This window comes from Myripristis murdjan, chromosome 15, assembly GCF_902150065.1.
Source record: "Myripristis murdjan chromosome 15, fMyrMur1.1, whole genome shotgun sequence".
Classification (NCBI taxonomy): domain Eukaryota; kingdom Metazoa; phylum Chordata; class Actinopteri; order Holocentriformes; family Holocentridae; genus Myripristis; species Myripristis murdjan.
The window spans coordinates 9,825,472-9,845,977 of NC_043994.1; the positions used below are offsets into that span (position 1 = coordinate 9,825,472).

Below are 20,506 nucleotides of genomic sequence, written 5' to 3' on the forward strand. Positions count from 1 at the left end.
ATTCATGATTCATTACCAGAGAAAAATGGACTGTAGAAGTATTCTCTACTTCTTACTTTTAGTGAAAGAGGCCAGGTTGTCATTGGCGTCAGTGATGATGATGGTGACAGAGGTGGTGGCTGTGCTGCCGGAGGCCATTCCTCTGGTGTCCTGAGCCTGAACCACCACCACATACTGTCTCCTGGTCTCACGGTCCAGAGAGTCTGTCCTGGAGCTGATCACACCTAGAGAGAGAGGGCGAGAGAGAGAGACTTGTCACATTATACTTGAGCATTTGTTCTACAGTGTAGAACTTGCCTAGACCAAAACCAATTTTGCAACAAGATGCTCATTAGCACACATTACACAGTCAACACACTCGAGCTTGGTGGACCGCGGTGCAGCTGGCCTACCTGTGATGCTGTCGATTTCAAAGGCAGTGCGGTCTCCATCTGGTCTCAAAGTGTACCTGAGCTCTCCGTTAGCCGTGGTGGGGTCATCAGCATCAGTAGCACTCACCTCAACCACTTTAGTTCCTGGATAAAGAGGGCATGCAGGGGGAAAAATGATTAGCAATAATCATATTGCACTGAATAGCGTTAGAACAGTGTTGCACCCAAGATGGTGTTTTTTAATGTTTCAATCAGCACAATTAATGTGTACTGACTGAAAAGTTTTCTTCAAAGTTGAGTGAATAAATAAGAATAAAGACAGAATAGAAGGAGCTCACAGGCCCCCCCCCCATCCCCCAAAAAAGCATGAAAAACAATGCATTATGGGAAATTTTACTGCTTGGCTGAAATTACTTGATGCATAACATCCACTAGTATTGTATCGCATGGTACAGAACCGCACCATAGAGAATGTAATCATACCATATTGTTTTGTTTTGCATCAGATGACATCACATCATGTTCATCATATCATGTTATGTTGTATGTTATTGTATCATAGGTATAGTACTGAGTTGTATTATATCGTATGGTATCGTATGGTATCGTATATCATCATATTGTAGTGTGTATCATGTCATACTTTCATTACCTTATTGCATTGCTGATTTCATTTGCAATAATGTTTATAAAGAGGTATTGCTAACATAAATATTCTGCATTTTACATGATGAATCATCTGAATGATCTGAGGAAGCAAAAAGGCCAAGCCATGTTTGACTTACAACTGCTTTCAATTTTAGAAATTTAATATATTAATTTGCAAAATTACCCTCGACGACATTTCTTACATGCATTTTATAATTAAGGCCGTGTAAGATTCTCCAAATCTTGGAAGGGCATGGTACTAAAAATCATATTTAACCCTTATCTGATTTATTGACTTTCTCTTTGACCTCGTATTAAACCTGCCACCTGGATAATAAACTTCCTTGACAGCGTAAACCTGCTTACCCATCCTGGACCTCTCCATGATGGATCCGTTGTATTGTTTGGTGAAGACGGGGCTGTTGTCATTGATATCTGTCACCTGGACGACAAAGTCTCCGGCGTCCTCTACTAGCTTGTTATTGCTATCATACATCCTGGCAATCAGACGGTACGTGCTCTTCTCCTCTCTGTCCAGAGACTTGGTGACGAACAAGTCTCCTTTTTGATCCACAGTGAAGATGGAGTTCGCTCCCTCGCCTTCGATTTTAAAGCTCTTCAACTCCACTTTCTTGTTGGACTTCAGCTGTTTAAGGGAAAACAGGGTTGCCTCTGTTATAGATTTCCTTCACTTGCAGCAATGAGGCTTCCCCAGATGGTACAAGGGGTCAAATCAGCAACCCTCAAGCAAATCTCTACTAATAATCCTTTCCAGGAAAAATAGTATTCTGACCAAACCACTCAAGATGTTAGTGCTCTAGATTCTTCTTACGCAAAAAAAATGTCTGATTAAAGAGGAAAAAACACATTTGTTGTAGACATGGCAATGAATACAAGCAATTTTTTTAGACTACACAGTAGAAGTTAGGTCAAGGAAACAGCAAAAATGGAGGAAGCATACAGGGAAGTAGTCAAAAAAAAACATTGTAATTTCCTTATTCCCTATCGATCAAGCTTACTTCAACATATTTTTTACTGTCTACTTTCTCAAATATCCCGAATTGAAACAAGACACCCACTATGTCAGATGCCAACAGTAACCTACCTGTCCTATCTTGTAAGGTCTGGGTGCCGGCTTCTCCTCCTCCACATAGAGAGAGTTCCAGATCCAGTCTCGCTTCTGCCTGAACAGGACAGGGTGGGATTCCTTCCTCACAATCTCAGTCTCAGCAGTTCCTTGGCTGTCCACAGAAAGGCCAGAGACTTCTCTTGGTGCTAGTGTGGCAGCAAGACAGATGACCAAGGCCACAAGCCCCAGTGTCCGCAGCAGAAGCCAAGCCATCATCTAGGACAGGAGAGAGGGAAAAGGGATAGAGAGGAGAGCAACGAAACAGGGGAGAACAGGGGAAGAAGAGAGGAAGGAAGGAGAGAGGAAAGAGAGGGTTAAGAGAGAGGTGAAAGAGGAAAGAGGGAAGAGATGGAAAAGAGAGAGAGAGAGAGAGCAGAGAGGAATAAGAGGAGAGAGAAATGAGGAAGGAGAGAGAGAGGGAGAGGGAGAGAGGAGATCACATTAAAACCACTTATCAGCCATAGACAGACCACTTCCCTGTGCCAGGGTGAGAGACTCAGAGTGAAGGCCAAGGACTCGCCGTCCCCTCAGTTCACTGCTGAGCTAGAGGTCTAGCTATCATTTAGGACCAGGGCTCTTAAACCTTTTCAGCCAGGGACCCAAATGAAACATTTAGCCTCTCATCCTGGGACCTGGGCTGAAAGCATATCACTACCCTGGTCGTGTGGGGATCTATTAAACATAGGCCTGCAACCCATTTTAGGTCCTGACCCACTGATGTAGCATGAGAGAGACGGAGCGAGAGGGGAAAAGAAAGAGAGAGAGAGGAAGACAGACACAGAGAGAGGGAGAGAAGCTGACATTAAAACCGCTTAGGATGTCTGCCTTTATCAGCTATTAGAAAGGCCACTTCTCATAAAGGGACTGTTTGACATTTTGAATTTTTGATTGCAATTTTCTTTTTTTTCCCCTTTCTTTCTTTCTTTTTTTTTTTTTTTATAAGGCCCATGACATTGTAGAAAAAAGTTTCTGTGTTCGCTCTTCGGCTTTGTACTATAGAGCAATTCCTCATTCAAAGCAAAGTGTTGGGGGCTACGAGTAAGTGGTTGCTATCAGTACCCCTAGTTTTAAATTAGTAATGCTGACAGTGCTTACACAGGCCATTTTATCCACCCGCTGAAGAACTGATAATGAAACGTTAAACCCACATTGCAAGCACTTACTGCAGAAAATGCTGGCATGTGTTGATTTTCACACTTTCAGAGTTAAATTTGCACAAACGATTTTGCTGCATAAGTGACAGAGTGAATGAGTGTTGAGTGTTTTTGTGGTTACAGATGTCCTTCAATTGGACAACTCAGGTTCAAGCCACAGTGTCAGTTCATTCACTCTGTAGCCGGCCCATTCCTCTGATCCCCCTGTGTTGGGGCAATGAAAAGAGACTTGCCGATGGGGATTAAAACTATAAACTATGACATCAAGCCGGAAGTATGAGGATCAAGTTTGAAACACAAAATGAAGGAATCTCTCATCGTTGCTTCCCTCCAACAGACCTGCACACACTGACAGCATGTGTGGCGAGGTTGACAAGAGTTCTCCTGGTTATGCAGGCATTTGATTGTCACTACTGGTCTGCTTTTGCTGAAACTCGGAGGGCTGATGCCTTTTGGCAGCGTGCTCCGGTGTCGCAGTGATTGGCCAAACAATGGTGCTATACTGAAAGGTCAAAATGTTAAACTCAAAAGTGGCAGACATGGCTGGTCTGGTGTTGATGAACCATGGAAGCATGATGTGTTCTGGCACTGTGCTCTAGTTTTTTAAACGACATTACACGTTTGATGGAGGTGCTTTAATTAAAAGCAAAATTTCAGATATTTATTAATTTTTTTTTTTTTCCCCTGGCCTTAACTCTTTGGCTGCGAGTGTGATTGACGCAAAACTTGCTGCGCACACCCAGCCATCCCTCACGACTCATGCTGATCGGCCTAAAGGAGGCAAATGCAGCTAGCAAAAGCCATCATGACGACAAAGTTTAATCAGTGCTATCTGACACAAGATATGACAACAAAACAAATTAATACAGACAAATACCATATTCTACAGCACAGAGGCAATCTGTTTTGCAGCTGCTTTGTTTGCAATTCAGATGACTTTTAATGTCTAGGGAAAAAATAAATAAATAAATAAATAAATAAATAAAAATTAAAGTGAATGGGAAAGACAACAAATAGACAGGAAAACTAAGTCACTAAGAGATACAGCAATACTCTCATGATTATACAGCCTGGAGCTGCCCTATAATGAGTGAGACACTGATTTTGTGGGCCCATTATTTTGTGTTTTAGCATTTACATTCAAATTACCTCTTCTCTACCTGTTCTCTGAATTGCCATATTCTGTTTTCATCACCTTTAATAACCATATATCAGATATCACATCAAGTCACGCAGTGTGCAAAGTCGGACAATATTCACTTTCTTGATTGCGGCAATGAGAGACAGAAATAAATGTTTTCAAACGCAGACCAAGCTGTCTAAAAGCACGGGGAGAGCTCGTGTGATAGTTGAAGTTTGATGGCACTACTATTTAGGATTTAAACTAAACTGGCAGCCGAACCCGATTTATGGCTTCTTATTGATTATGAGTTATAAATCATTTCAGTGTCTTGCATCATTTAGCAGCCTGCAAGCCATTAGAGCACTATTTATCCAAAACAAAAATTCATAAGGCACACAAACACCAGCATTCTCGGCTAAGTTCAGCTTTTCCCTTCTCTCTCTCTCTGCTTCTCTTCCTCTGTCTGTCTGTCTCCCCCATCGTTCCTGTCGCTCCCCGCTGGGCTCTATCTAATAAAGCAGAAATGCCAGGAAAATAATCTTCAAAACATTTAGTCTGTGCGCTCTGCACTCCAGTAGATATCTCACCATAGCCCTGTGCCATCCCAGTAGACAGATTAGTGCATCTTATTGTCTTCCAGCCATTAGCAGTGGAGAGAGCGAGAGAGATTAGGATGAGGGGATTATACTGGCACAAAGTCTTCTCCCTCTAATGGCCTAATCTCGTATTCTGCTGACCTCCCCTGACCTCTTCACACGGCTCCCCGCAAATCAGCTCAAACAAAGACTCAACAATGTTTTTTTGGCCTTCATTTCACTTCCTTTTGTTTTGGTATTATTTCCCCTCTTGTATTTTGCAGGCTTTGTTCTATTTCCTTTATAAACCAAATTAATTAAATGAAAGTACATCGTCCTTCAGTGCGTTTTACTGTGGACTTGTGAAGGGGAGTGCAAGTGAAGGGGGGTGATAGGAGGTGTGTGTTGGAGTGTGCGCCGTGAACGTATGGAACACAGCGGAGTTGTGTGTGTGCAAAAGCAGATAACTAAAACAATCATAATACCCTTTTCCTTTTAATATCCTGTTTTGTTTGATCTTAAAGGGTGCACGGTGGGTTGATTGAAGTGAGGATCAGACTCAGCTGACAAAAAACATGGAATAAACACATAATTTGATGTCTGATTCTACATGGTTCACGTTGCAGGGCCAGTTCACTGAGAGATTACAGGCATATTTGACATTTTTTAAGGTTAGGTGAAGGTCAGGGTTAAGGCTTACAAAACGCAGGCTAATGGATGTGGAATGAACAAAAAGGTGTGCCATGAAAGTCAGCTGTACAGAACTGCAGAGAGTTCACAAATTTCAAGATGTCCTGCAGAAATAACTCAGTGGAATCCTGTATGCTTTTAAGGGTGCACTCTGCAAAATCACAGATTCAGCTAAAGCAAGAACCCTTAAGACTGACTGAACAGAAACGTGGAATAAGCAGGTAATTTATCTGTGAGTTGGTCTGACAATGAGAACCCCCACTTCAATCGACCCTTGGCAAATATGCATAATGCACCTTTAATCCGAGGTGTGTAGCACATACGCATGTCAGGCGCCATGAAATGAGTCCTGAGAGGAACTGGTGTCAAGTGACTGGAGTTGGTGTTCCTTTGTCTGGGTTTTTCAAACCAGTGTCAGATGATGGATCAGAAATTTGACGCAATGCACGCAAGCTTTTAACATGATCAAGCCTGGTCTAATGAGAGTTTGTAAAAGCAACATGATCTGGTCTTTTAAATAACCTGCTCTCTGCATGGAAAATGAGATGTTTCCTCATTTTAAGATGGAAATTGGCAGTTGTCCAGTTTCAGTTGCCTCAATCTAACCATATTAAAATAGTTTTGTCTAACCTTAACACTAACATTAACTGTTTTCATCTGGCTAAAGCCATTTTAGCAGGCAAACATAATCAGTTTTCACATAAACCTGTGATGGAGAAAGGTAACCCTCAGTATTCATGTAAGCTGTGTTTCAAAGGGAAGGAAGTTCATAATGTGCAGTTAATTAGCTAAAACAATAAAACTGAAAAAAGATAAGTGACAAATGGCATAATCAATGCTATGTATATATATATATATATATATATATATATATATATATATATATATATATATACATATACATATATATATATATATATATATATATGGTGTAAAAAGGTCAGGTTTGCTGGTTGATTTCCTGATAACCAACATGAGTTTATTCCCCTTAATTGTGATTTAAGACCTTTTCTGATTTGTTGAATCACAAGGAACTTTGTTTCAGTAAGACCTCATTATTTCAAACTGGCTCCCACCTCTTGCTCGCTCCCACCTTCCTCTGTGTTTTTTCATCAGCAGATGACCGAGGGACTAACAGGCAAGCTGATTCTTCCAGTTTAAGTATTTATTGAGACGAGTGCTTGGTGGACTCATCAGCTGTACCCGACTACATGTGGTGTAATGAGCAAACTTTCTTCAAAACAGAATTACGGCTTGATTCAAAGTCTTCATTCATCCTTATCCAGGGCAGTGTAATTTAGCAGAGTAGAGAACTGGTGCTGCGCAGCTCAGCCACAAAAAAACACAAGCCGGGGCTTCGTCTTCCCAAGAACGACTGAGTGTTTTTAAGTGTGATCCTAAGATTTGTTTATTACCTGGAAGCAGCACTGCGATGCTGTCCTTTTGTCCATACATTTGTTAACGTGTTTTTATAAAAGCTGGTCAATCAAACTGTAGGTTAGGCTTTACTGTGCATGCACATCATACAAAAACACAAATGAAACACACTCAACAGAAGCAATAATATATGCTTACAACAGTGAGAGAGACTACATTATTAACAGTGACGGTATAGAGCTTAGAGCCAAGTGTTATCTCATATAATGCAATAGTGGGTTAGCATTAATGTACTGACTGACTTTGAGTGATCTCACTGTTGCTTGAGATGTTTGCCCTCAAGCAAAAAAGAATTATCCTCCGATTTGAGGGTGTCAATTCTTCCTTAATGCTCTCTCAACAAGAAATCAGTCTTTTTCAGTGACACACTGCTCAGGTGTTATCCCATCAGACAGTGACAGCAGCACTTGTGTGGCTGGGATGATATCTGTGGGTGTGCATCAGTCAATAGAACTAAACATCAGCATGAACATTTCTTTTGAAACTAAAGAACAGGAAAGGGGAAAAATTTCCATTCCCTGTTCTCTCTCTAGAGGTTCATCACTGCAGCTCAAGCCCCAAAAGCCTGAATTCAGTGATGGTGAATTTAATAGACCTTGTGTCACCATCTCTCTCTCTCTCTCTCTCTCTCTCTCTCTCTCTCACACACACACACACACACATGCGTCACTTTGTGAATAGGTACACACAGTCATCCATTGAGCGATGACAAATCAGTTGAGCGCGTTTTCCCTAAAAGGGCATCTTTTAAACCATGTTTCCTCCTCCAAGGCCCAACTTCTTCCTCCCCTTTTTTTATCAGCAACAGGAAGTGTAAACACAATGCATTCTGGGAAATGCCATTGGGTGTGCTAATGAAGGGTCATCATTAGTGAGCGCACACACCCTTCCTGCCATTCAGCCGCTATATGCTAAGTCCACCGGTTAATGTGTCTCTCTTATATACCGTCTCTCTCTTTGTCTCTGTGTTTCTCCCCCCGTGTCTCTCTCTGTCGATCTCTTAACTATTTTGGTCCCTGAACCTGTCTGTCTCTCACTGTCTCACATTGTTTCTGTCTGTCTCACTGTCTCTCTCTCTCTCTCTATTTTGCTGTCTCACTGTTTCTGATTCCCTAGCTCTGTCTGCTTCATTACGTTGTCTATCTTCATTTTCTCTCAGGTTTTTTTTTTTTACATTTCTTATAAAGTAAAATCTTTCTTTTTCTGTTTCTCCTCTCTCTCTCATCCAGTTTTCCCCCTCTGTTTCTTTACCCTGCTCCCCTTCTCTCCTACTCCTCTTTGTCCTCCTCCCTCCATTTCAACCAGGTCTCACAGAAATACATGAAATGACCACAACTTTATTAACAACGCATTACGTGGTGGTGCTATGGAATGGCTTAAAATCAATGCCAATGCAAAGTCAATTAGGAAAAATTACGTGCCACCACCATATCAAAGCATGTGCACAAACATGGGAGTTAGGTTTAGGGACCATACCTACTTGGTTAAGGTTGGGGAAAGGTCATGGTTGATGTTAGCAAGTTAATGTAAACAAGAAATGAATAATGGACTTTCTCTCTTTATACTATCTGTAAGTCATGTGTCCAACACGACTAAGGATCCTGACTTTGCATTGGCATTGTTTCTGTGGTGCCCATTTTTACCCATTCCATGACACCATCACATAATGTGCTGTTGAGAAAGTCGTGTTCATTTCGTGTCTTACTGTGAGACCAGTCTGCTCCATTTATCCTTCAAAGCCAATTTAAGAAAGTGGATTGTAGCCCGATCTGCTGTGGAGTGTGCACTCACCTAAACTCAGTTAACCCACCTTTTTACTTGTCAAACACAGTTTACTCACCTTTAAAAGCTGATAGAGATCTTTATACAAAACCCCCATCATACATTATAGTACACAGCATCCAGCTGGTGTCATTACAGGAAATGATCAAGAAACCAGAGGTCATAGTTGAACCGCTGCTACATTTTCCACTACATCACTGATTGTGGCTCCAAACAGTTAAAGGCTTCATGCAAAAAAAAAGACTCACATGCAATCAAAATTCACGTCAGGATTACACAAAGTTATTCATAACTTTATCAAAGGCATCTTTGAGTGTACGGGAGAAAACATCCAGGAATATCTGTAATTAAAGCCGTTCGATGTAATAGTCCGCTGGCAAGGTTGTGTGCGAGCGTCTGTGTGTGTTTGTGTGTGTGTGTCTGAGAGAGAGCGCGAGCAAGAGAGACACAGTTGTCATTCTCCGGGATGTTTTGTGACTAGCAGACAGGTCTGACCTAGTTTCAGTCTTCCGAACACGAAGGCACAGAAACTAGTCGGCGAGACTTCATAATCCTCAGTCTCCATCAGTGAAGGTGGCACAGGACTCCTCCATGTTATGTCAAACCCAGTTGAAGTTCAGATTCTTGAGGAGAATTTCCCCAGACTTAAGTATAACTTGTTTCTTTAAACGATTTAGATAATATATCATTCAAACGAATTCTTTCCCCACTCCACTTCAGTAAAACATATTCTGCTTCTATTCAGCATTAAAGCTGACTTCAGAATAGATGGCTGATTGGAAGCTGCGCTGGGCAGCATCACAGAGCGGCGGCTCCGAATGCAGCGAGAGGAATTTTGAAGGACTTCATTAAACCATGTAACATGACATCAGTAATCTCAGCAGTCCTAATTTTTTTTTTTTTTTTTTTTTTTTTTTCAGAGAGTGGAGGCAGTGAGTCCAACTTTCTCTCTGATATTTAGGGGGAAAGGTTTTGTATGAGGCTCTTAGGTTTGGATTTGTCACTTCCTGTGGTTTTCGGCAATAGTTTTGGCTTCCAGCAAAAAGATGAATAGTTTAATTTCTATGATTTAATTCACAAAAAACTGGAAATTGAATTAAAAAAAAAAATAATCCAAAATATCTTTTCCTATCAGCATCCCTGGGCAGTGGTGGGGAAAGTACACAATACCATTACCTGAGTCAAAGTATAGACACCTCTGGTCAAATATTACTCAACTACAAGTGAAGGCTGTTCATCCCAATTTCTACTTGAGTCGAAGTCTCGGAGTATTTGCTTTCTAACATACTTAAATATCCAAAAGTAAATTTTCTCTCTAATGTCAGCAAGGCATTTATATAACTTCCTAACTCTAAAGCCTGCTGTATTTATTGAGGCGACTGCAATGTTTTCTCTGTAAACGACAACACATGCCTTCAGCCAAACAGAATAGAGACAAAATTAGTATCTGCACAATAAAATAAACATACTGAAAAATAAAACTTGGCTGGAGGCTAACAAATATCAGGCAATATCTCCTCAACCGTTGTGCAGTGACTTGCATGAGGCCTGCTTAGAAATGGTCTTGTTTGGTTTTGTTTTGAATTTTGGTCTGTATATTCTCATTGTCATTGTTTCTCCAATAAAGATTAGAAAATGTATTTGCTATCATTATTGTCTAATCCACAGCAGATAATGTGGGCGGTGACACACATCAGGTATGTTTATATATGTTTTCTTAAGGTTTGATGGTGAATTCTTGGATGCAGACATCAAGTTGGTCGATGGTGAGCACAATAAATCATTTAAATAATATTATTTTTATCCTCAAAAACATCACACATGGACTTTAAGAATGGCTATAGGGGCTCTGGTGGTTGGGGGTCCTCAGAAGAGGCAGAGTCTTTTTCCTCTTTCAAATTTAATGGAATGAAAGTCTTCAAAGTTTTCAAATAAATGAACACTCAAGTAAAGTATGGACACTTAGAAAATGTACTTAGTAATGAAGTTATTTCCTTTTTTCTGTCCACCACTGTCCTTATGTCACTTCATATGGGAATGTGCTGCTTTAAGAAAGTTAATTTGGGGGTCCTGAACATGGAAATGTTTAAAATTCCCTGATGTACAGCATCTCCATTTGGGAGGATGGGATGCTGTTATGCTCTAATATAACCCCAATTTGTAATTTAGCCACCGGTTTTAAAAATTCATGTTAACACCATGCTCCAGGAAGGTTCAGTCAATGTTTGTGAGTTTGCACTACTCTATCCTAAAGCTAGAAATCACTGAGATGAACCTTAAATTTGATGAATTTGTGATGTCACTGGGATGTAAAACGAGGGGCTGCTCCATAAACAATGATTGTGTGCAGCCATGAGATGCTGAGTTGAGCTGCCACAACAAAAGTTGATTTATATTCTAGCTTTGCTAACAGCAATGAACCAGAATTTAAACCTTATTGGCATGCAAGGATGCACACATAAATCTCACGGGTCAGAAAAGTCACTGGGCCATCCATTATCTACGGAGTTGGCCCCGGTTTTACATCCCAGTGACATCACAAATCCCAAGAGGAAGTTCTCCAGTTTCTCATGTTGAAGGAGAGTCGTACTCGTTCAAAGTCATGACTGAACTGTCCTCAGGCACAGGCATAACATATGAGAATTTCTAAAGTGGGTGGCATTCCCCTTTAAGCAGACCTTCGATTGATTCTCTTCTCTTTTTATATTTCTTCTTCTCTTTTCTTCTCTGTAATATTTTTATCTCCTGAATGCATTATCTATGACAAGTGTTTACTTTAGCTTACTTTAGTCTAGTGTCACTGTCCAAAAACCATGAGACTCAATATTTGTTTACAGTGTGGCAAGGAAAGCAATTTCACAGCCTCAAATCTCTCTCTTTCTCTCTCTCTGTGTGTGTGTGTGTGTGTGTGTGTGTGTGTGTAGATTAAAACAGGTTTAATCACAGAGCAGCTTCTCACAATCTGTCTGCCAGCAAGTCACACTAGTATAGGAGCTGCTGTTTGCTACTGTTCGCGCGTACACACACACACACACACACACACTGTGTCCTCACTGACACTGTCATGCCACACTGTGTACTTCTGCTCCACTTTTTGGTTTGTGTGTTTACTCTGTTTTCCCCAACAAAGGGGGCAGCTGTAATTGGACGTATTATGATGCATGTAAATGACTGATGTCAGCACCGTTGCCTACAGTTATGAACATCACTTCAAATAATCACTTCAGTTATGTAACGGGGATCCAAAATTTCCAAAGACATTTTATATAGACACTATTACGATTATTATTTTGTTTGAGGGGTTATATTAAAAGTTACTGCCATCATAATCCATCGGCATATCTTTCATATTTTTCGAACGAGCCATGAAGAACTTCAGTACCTTTTGGTCTTTCTGGAGATTTTATTTTCCTTAACAATGTCTGTTCCTGAGGGCAGGGATGAAAAGGTAAGAAATACTGCCTTTGTCAGGATAGATAGATAGATAGATAGATGGACCTAATAAAATGAATTGTGGGCAGTGATATGTTAAGTAAAATCCAGAATACAGGTCAGGGAGTGGAAGTAAAATCCTAACTGGGTCTTTCAGCAGTAATCACAGTGACTTCAGCTGGGCTAACATCATCACAGCTGGACAGCTTGTCAACCAGCCTGACATATATCTGAATGAATGAACGGCTGTAATCATGAAACCCGTGTACGTGCATGGATGGATGTGCGTGTGTGTGTGTGTGTGTGTGTGGGTCGGTGGGTGCGTGTGGGTGGATGGGTGGGTGAAGTCTCCCAGATGGCGTCTAAAGGATTTTCCCTGATACTTCCCTCTCCAGGAATTAGACCAGTGGCTTTAGCTGCTGCAGCCGCTGTCGTCGAAACAACCAAATCAAATCAACTCTGCCACTAAGAGCCGGCCCTCCAAACCTACAGAGTAAATCCAAACCCCGACTCACGATTCTCACGCGCTCCGTCTTCTTGGCACGGCCAGCCCGGTCCTGTGTGTGATCGCATGAGCAACTTTCTTCATGAGTGAACAAAGAGTTTTATCCCAAAATGAGACAGTGAAAACAGAGGCACCCTCCCTTAGAAAATGATGTTAAAACTACAGAAAAACACATAACTCTAGCCTGGAGTTGACAAAATGATTCCACCGAAATGGCTGGATCCCTTAAAATGGAAATCTTAGCATTTTGGAATAGAGCTCCTTAAATATAGTCAAGATCCCCTTGTGGATTTTCCCCTGCTTTTAAATTTTTGCCCCCTCTGCTGACATCTGACTCTACATCGTCACAATGGTCCCAGTGCTGTCTTCAGGGATGACTGTCCAGCCTCAGGGGGTGGGGTGCGGGGGGGGCAGCTAGTACTCAGTTACAATATTCAAGTCTAGACCCAGCTGTCCAAGAGCACTGGAGCAACATATGAGAACGGTAATAAGGCTCGCAGTGTCTCCTTGAAGGGATAATAATCATTTTTCCGGCTGATTGGCACGCTATTTCTGTGCCTCATTCTGTTCACTTCGACTAGTGCTCGCCATCGTCTTGCACTGCCGTGACAGTCAAAGTAGCCAGGGGGGATTTTCGGAGGATTCGGATTACATTTTCTAGCTCGAAACCAATCGCCCCGCTGCGATAGAAAGTTCATTTGTGGTGTTAGAACAAATTGAGTCCACAAAGTCAGGTTCACTTTTACCGTGGATGGCAAAAGCTCCGGGTCGTTCTATCCATTGATTATCCTGAAGTGAATTCCTTTTTAATTGAGCGGCGACCCACATACTTACACCTACATGAACACACGGATTCACACACACACACACACACACACATACTCACACACACACCTTTACAGACATGTTTCTCCTTCAAATCTTGATTTAAACAGAAAAGGTAACTTACCGGATGAATGGAAAGTCGGAGTCCAAGCCAGGTAGATTCTAGACGGGGGGGGGGGGTCTGCTGTGTGAGGACGCCTTGTTTTGGTACAAACACCAAGTGCAAATCACGAAGATCCTTCACGACGTTCTCTTATTGCCTCACACGGGGCTTATGTTTTATTTATTGTGTTAGAAATTAGCAGCCGCTTGGTGGTAGTGCGTTCACCAGAGGGTGAAAAAAAAAACACTTCCAGATACACCTATGTCTCTCTGGCTCTCCCTCTTTTCAGCTGCATGGAAAAAAAAAAAAAAAGCAGGTGTTGGGATTTCTCTCCTTCTCTGGTTTTGCTCCCCAGGTCTCTCTATGAATCCCTTTTCAGTCCTGTGGACCCGCTTGTCCTCGACTCAGCTGACAAAGTCTATCCCAGAGCTGGATGGTATCCAACGGCAGAGTGAGTGCTGTGAAGGTAAAAGAACAACCAATTAGGGTTCTCTGCTCAGGTTGGCTGGTCTGTCGCAGGTTGTGGCGCAGTCGCACTGTAAATCCAGCGGCCAGCCACCAGACGTACACTGAGATTGCACTCTGGTCTGGCACCTTCAGCAGTTTCTTTTTCCTTTGTGAAAGGTAAAAATTCAAATTGGTGAAGCAGCCGGCTGAGAGTGTAGGTGTACCTCTAGTTTTTCACCTTAAAATGGTGTAATTGTCTTTGTTCTCTCTTCAAGGGTCTTCAAGGTTTTTCCTCAGGTGAGAGTCCGATATGAGTTTTGAACCCCTCTCTCTTTCTCTTCCCGGCCGTCTCTGATGTGGTTTTCTAATCCAGTAGCCCGAAGTGTTGAACTCCAGCTGTCCGGCCCGTTCCGCTCTCTCTCTCTCTCTCTCTCTCTCTCTCTCTCTCTCTCTCTCTCTCTCTCTCTCTTTCTCTCTCTCTCTCTCTCTCTCTCCCTGTGACCTCACAGGTCACTGCCCACTTCCTCTACTCACTTCCTGTTATTGTGGTCAGTCTTCTTCGCCGGTACTCCCTGCTCCCGCTCCTTTTCCTGTCCTGGAGGGGAAAAGGAGGAAAAACAAGGGATGAGGGACAAGGGAGAGATCGGGATTGGAAGAAAGAGGGAGAGAGAGAAACGGGGAGAGTGCAGTGTGTCAAAACAGCTCAGAGAAGCTCGGAGAGGCAGAGAAAGCAGCCGGCACATGTTCATGAGGCGGATGGATGGAGTCTGAGTGTGTGTGAGTGTGTGTGTGTGAGAGAGAGAGAGAGAAAGAGAGAGAGAGAGAGAGGGAGGGAAGGAGGGAGGGGAGGCGGGCAAGTGAGAACAAGGTGAGAGAGGCGTTACATCTCGCAGGGAGAGAGAGATGGAGACAGCGACGGAGAGTGGGAGAGAGATTTATTATTCATGTGTGTGAGATAAGGATTAAGTTAAACAGGTTATTGGGGATAATCCTGAGAGATTTCACCACATAAGGCTAGTAAATATTTCAGAGGACTTCGTCGGGCGGAACGTGTGTGTGTGTGTGTGTATCTGACAGAGAGATCTTGTCTAAGCCGGTAAATGAGATGAGAGGGTAACCCCCCCTCTTAGCGGGGGGAGTCGCTGGTAATTTGGAGAATTGGACAGGAAAGCCAGCTGTGTGTTTTTACATGAAACTCCTCCTGGCAACAGCAGCCCTGTCTCTCCACCTCTCTCTCTCTCTCTCTCTCTCTCTCTCTCTTTCATCTATACTTCCAGCTCAGCTCTGCAATATTGTCATTAAAGTATTACCACACCATTAAGATAAAGAGAAAGGAAATCAACTTTTTTCCTTATGTTAAATTAACTTTCCGTGATACATGCATGTGTGTATGTGTGTATGTTTTATTTCGGCTGATGTTTTTATTAAAGGACCATATCTGTCATTTTAAATGTTTAGTGTAATATCAACAAAATATTTATACTTCATGTTTCTGCAAAAATTTTACCAAAGCAAGCTTTTTTTTTTTTTTTTTTTTTAGAACTCCTATTTCATTTTTCCTCCCTTTTATCCTGCCATTGGATTATATTCCATCCACTATGAGAGGAAAATGAACTTTCAGAGACTTCAATCTACATACGCTACCAATTGCTCTTGTAAACAGTGTCTGTCAGAAAATCATTTCTGCGGTTTATGAATGTTGATGACTCTGTTAGCAACAGAAGGACAACATTATAAGGTGAGGGTTGCAACCAAAAATTAAAAACTAAAAATCAAGGGATTTTGATGTTTTGAAGTCTTTAGTGCACTTGCATGATTTACAAAATGGTTTGTTGTAATGTAAAACGAGGGTAATTGTAGTAATTGGGCTACACATTAAAAAAAAAAATCACTTTTATGATCCTTTAACACCAATATTAAGCAAAAACCTTTTGACCTCTGAACTGGTTGGGGCTTCCAGAAAAACAGTCCCTGAGCAGTTCCTTTGTTTTTTCGGGAAAATTAATACTGTTCCCATTTTCAAAATTTTTAATCCTTCAGATATATTAAATTGTGTTATTAGAAACACCACAGGGTGGATGTGTTACCCCTTATTAACTTAATCTACCAAACTTGGACTGGAAACGCATCCCAAGACATGAATGTCAATGTCTCCTCGGGTAATGTTAGCCCGCCGATGTAATTTTCTCAGTGATCCATACGCCAACAAATTAACAAAATCACACTAGATTCAGATATTAAACAAAGAAGTCAGCATTTGAAGCAGTTATTTTGTACTCCAAAGTGGTTTCCCATCCCATGTATATATTGATATAGATATATAGATAGATTTTGGTGTGTTACCAGTAAGGGCTCTTTGAACGATGCCTGGTCTGAAGGGAATGGCGCAAGTGCATCTGGGGCATGTCCAAGTCCACTTTTGGCAAAGAAAGTACTTGTCTCTTAATAAGTCATGGGTGTGTTTTGGGTGTAACATACAATAAACCAGAGTGCCATCTCACATTCCCTTTAAAATACAGGTATGCTTGCACCTGTATTGTAATGCCGTATTTCCCAGGTAAGAGAGAAGACTTTTCTGAGTCTGTGCTCCCAACTATGTAGCTGTGCATTAAAATATGAGAGTAAACGGCAACACAGACTTAAGACCTGCTTTTTGTTGGTCAGTCACTTTTAAGTGCCCCAAGATAGCAATGTGCCAGCAATGCACCCGACCACATCTCGTTTCTAGACCAACATGACCATGGGCGCTCAGATGGACACCAGTGACTTTGCTATTTACACAACATGATGGCAAAAAGACAAGTGAGTCAGGTGGAAAGTGGGAGAGACACTTGCGTCGTGCTGTAAGATGTGCTCTAAGTGTAAGATAGGGCTCTAAAGCTGCTGCCGCTTTGTTGCCAGGCGTTACATTTTGAGAATGGTGTGTGTGCTTTACTTGGATGCTGAACTTGATGACAACTATTGAGAGTTCAGCAAGTTCTCGAGCAGAACGTGGAGGTTCAAGGCTCGGGTGCCTGCTTGTGTGAACTAGTTTTGCTATCAAAGGCTGCAGTGAAGATTTGTGCGTAAATAACAGGTATTTTTCACTGAGGATGTTATCATTTGGCTTTGGAAGTCTCGGATCATACTGTACGAATTTTTTTTTTCTTTCACCCACTGACTTCTGTTGTTTTGGAGAAAGCTGCTACAGAGTTGCACTAGCATGCATAATGCATATATTGCATATACTTTACCTGTGTCCTCGCAAATATAGCACTACGAAAGTGTGTGTGTTTGTGTGTTTTAGTGTTTCCAGAGTGGCTTTTGTTTCTCTCTTTCAGTTCAGTCATCTTTCGCTTTCAGTTCAACCGAGTTCACTTACTTCATTGATATGACTGGTCAGACACAACATTTCCACAGCAGTGTAGGCAACAAAATGTACTTTTTTATTTTTTCAGCCCAGGTCTCTGTGTGTCTCTCTCTTGTTTACTCATTTACTCTGTTTAGCTCTGTTTCTCTCAATATGCTTGTGCTTTCTGTTTTCTCCCCCACATTTCACATTCAATTTAAATTTTTCAGTCACAAACAAATCACAGGCTGTCGATTGGAGACAAAAGTTCACATAATTTAAATGTAATGATTTTGGAGATTGTTATTTTCAGTTGAAAATATTGACTAAACCGGTCTGGGTAGCCTTTAGAAAAAGAAGTACATTCTTCATATTCACAAAATCAGCAGGGTACACTCTGACAGCGAAGAATCCATTTTGTGTGGAAAGCATTGTTTGCTTGTTTTGCCTGTTTCCCTGGCGAACTCCACTTTTCTAAATGTCTTCTTGTTTTTGACGGAAAACTGACAACTAACTTCAGGACAGATCCCTCTCTCTCTCTCTCTCTCTCTCTCTCTCTCTCTCTGTGTGTGTGTGTGTGTGTGTGTGCAAAGCCAGTCTGTTTAGACAGATTAGACTTGGAGAGAGACAAACTGGATGACAGACAGACACCAGAGAGTCTGAAAGACAGGGACTTCGTTGATGCAATATATCTATTTAAAAAATGATTTTTGTCCTGAAGATTATTTTAATCTATTAAACCGCTATTATTTATTGTAACAAAATTAATAGCTAGACTAGAAGCACTTATCTATATTGATGTATTGTTCATGTTATGCATTATAATGTGTCATTTTTTAGGGCCATTCTAGATTAAACTAAGTGATGGTGACAGAGCTGATCTGAATAAAAGCCAAATATTTCTATCCATAATATACATAAATAATACAATCGTACAATCTTTTCAATTTTGTATCTCTTCATCAATGTCAAAAAGCTGCTTTAGCCAAAAACGCTTAATTGAGTCAAACTGAGAGATGGAAACAGCCAAAGAGTGATGTGGTGACGTAGATGAGAGAGAACCAGAGAGAAAAGGAGAACAAAAGAGAGAGAATCAGACCATCCTCATGTCGGCTGTCAATTTTCTGTCAGGAAACAAGGCGACATTTAGAAGAGCGACTGTTGTCCCATGAATGCACCAAAAAAGAGAGAGAAAAAAAAAATCATCACAAACATGATGGAAACTCTCTGTTGTTTACATGTCACCTTTCTTCTTTCCCTCTCTCTCCATCTCTTTTTGTCATTCTGTACATCGCTTTTCAAAGTCCTCATGCTCTTGGCCTACTTTCCTGAAAACATTTTGCACTAGAAATTGCATCCTCGTTCTACTCACGACTTGTAAGAAAAATGTGATACTCCCTTGTGGTGGTTTGACTGGAGGAGAACCATCGGGAGTTGAATCGAGATTCAAACACATGACTGCCATCGGTAGAGAGAGAGAGAGAAGGGGAGAAAATCAGCGAATGAGTGGAAAAAGAGAGGCATCAACGAAGGAGTAAATGAAACAGACAGAGAGAGAAGGAGAGGGAGAGAGGGGTCAGGGGAGACACGTAGAGAAACAAACACCTCCGTAAGCGATAATGCAAGTGTCCTGATAAAGGGAATTAATGGACGAGGTGGAGGCGAAGTGGCGTTCACCTCTGCCAAGTTCATTAATTCGCCATAGCGGGACACCTCAGAGTGCATTATTGCAATAATTAAAAATAGGGAGAGTTAATTAATTTAAGGAGTGATATGCTCGGAAAATTTAAAAAAAAAAAAAATTCTGCCGCACTATTTTCTTATGGGTCAGACTAATATCTGGCAACATGTCCGCATAAGATACACTCTGAGCCAATCAGACTTTTCGTCTGCGATCATATGAGTTGGAAGCAATAGTAATTTACCCACATTTTACTTTGCAAGAAACCATTCTGCAAATCATGCGGAGTACTAAAGATTTCACAACATATAATCAAAATCATGTCATTTTAAAATTTGGATTTTTGTCGGAAACAACCACTTTATAACGTTCTGCTTCTGCGGCGTTAACGTTCATAAACCACTGAACTGATAATTGGCTGTGTAAAGCAAACGTTTGCCCGGGGACTATTTTCTGACAGAGAGAAGGTATCACTCCGCCTAATTTCAAGTCATCAAAACACAACAGTGCTGCTGCTTTTAGGAAAACTAAGGTGGACGACTGTTCACTTTGGGAAATGATTAACCGAAATAGCATGAAGCATGAAATTTATACATTTTGGAGATATTATGTTAAACACGCAAACTCACTGGTGTGGTCCTTTAAACGTGGAAGCTGTGTGCACTGGCATTTGAATTTACAGCCTTTCACTTGGGTGTGCATGACAGCAAAGAAGTTTGTTCACTTTTGCAAGAAGCTGCTGGTTGGTTAATGGGAGTTGATCAGCCATAAGGGAAGGCCTCCGAGCTGCTGTGGAGGACAGATACTGGCAAGAGGCACAACTGAATTTAACCTGCTGCACACTCTGTCTTACTGGCATTATGGCGTTCATCAAATTAAAATCACAGATTTTAAAGTGCAAGTGAACGTGTCTACCGATTGAACATGAGGGGGTTGAACATGATTTGGGACGTCCGTGCCAGCGTGCCTCTGCCAGCTCATGCCACAAAAAAAATGCACAGAACACCTACATCTGCGCTATAGAGGTGGTTTGAGGAGGTGGAGGCATAAAACAAATTTTTGGACATGAAATTATGACGTGCCATTAGATTTGTATCAACGTATCAACCCTTATATCTAGTGAACTCTCCACCCAAGTGATTCCACAAATTTACCATTTTGCACATGCAAGATCTGCAGCAGCATGAATATAGAGCCCTACAGATAGATAGATAGATTTTTAAGCCTTATAAATTCAACTAAACAACTGCAAGGTCGACTAAGTTGTTCACAAATC

General features: G+C 41.4%; 1 protein-coding gene across 1 annotated transcript in view; it reads right to left on the reverse strand.

The window, feature by feature from the left end:
- Positions 1–14,650, reverse strand: part of cdh5 (cadherin 5) — a 33,404-nt gene extending 18,754 nt beyond the window's left edge. The window contains exons 1-5 of the mRNA XM_030070842.1: positions 13,796–14,650; positions 2,125–2,364; positions 1,386–1,665; positions 393–515; positions 57–224 (exon numbers count right to left, since the gene is read on the reverse strand). Of these exons, the coding sequence (XP_029926702.1) occupies positions 57–224; positions 393–515; positions 1,386–1,665; positions 2,125–2,364 (811 nt within the window). The 5' untranslated portion in view covers positions 13,796–14,650. The remainder of the gene's footprint in view (positions 1–56; positions 225–392; positions 516–1,385; positions 1,666–2,124; positions 2,365–13,795) is intronic.
- Between the last annotated feature and the right edge of the window lie 5,856 nt (positions 14,651–20,506).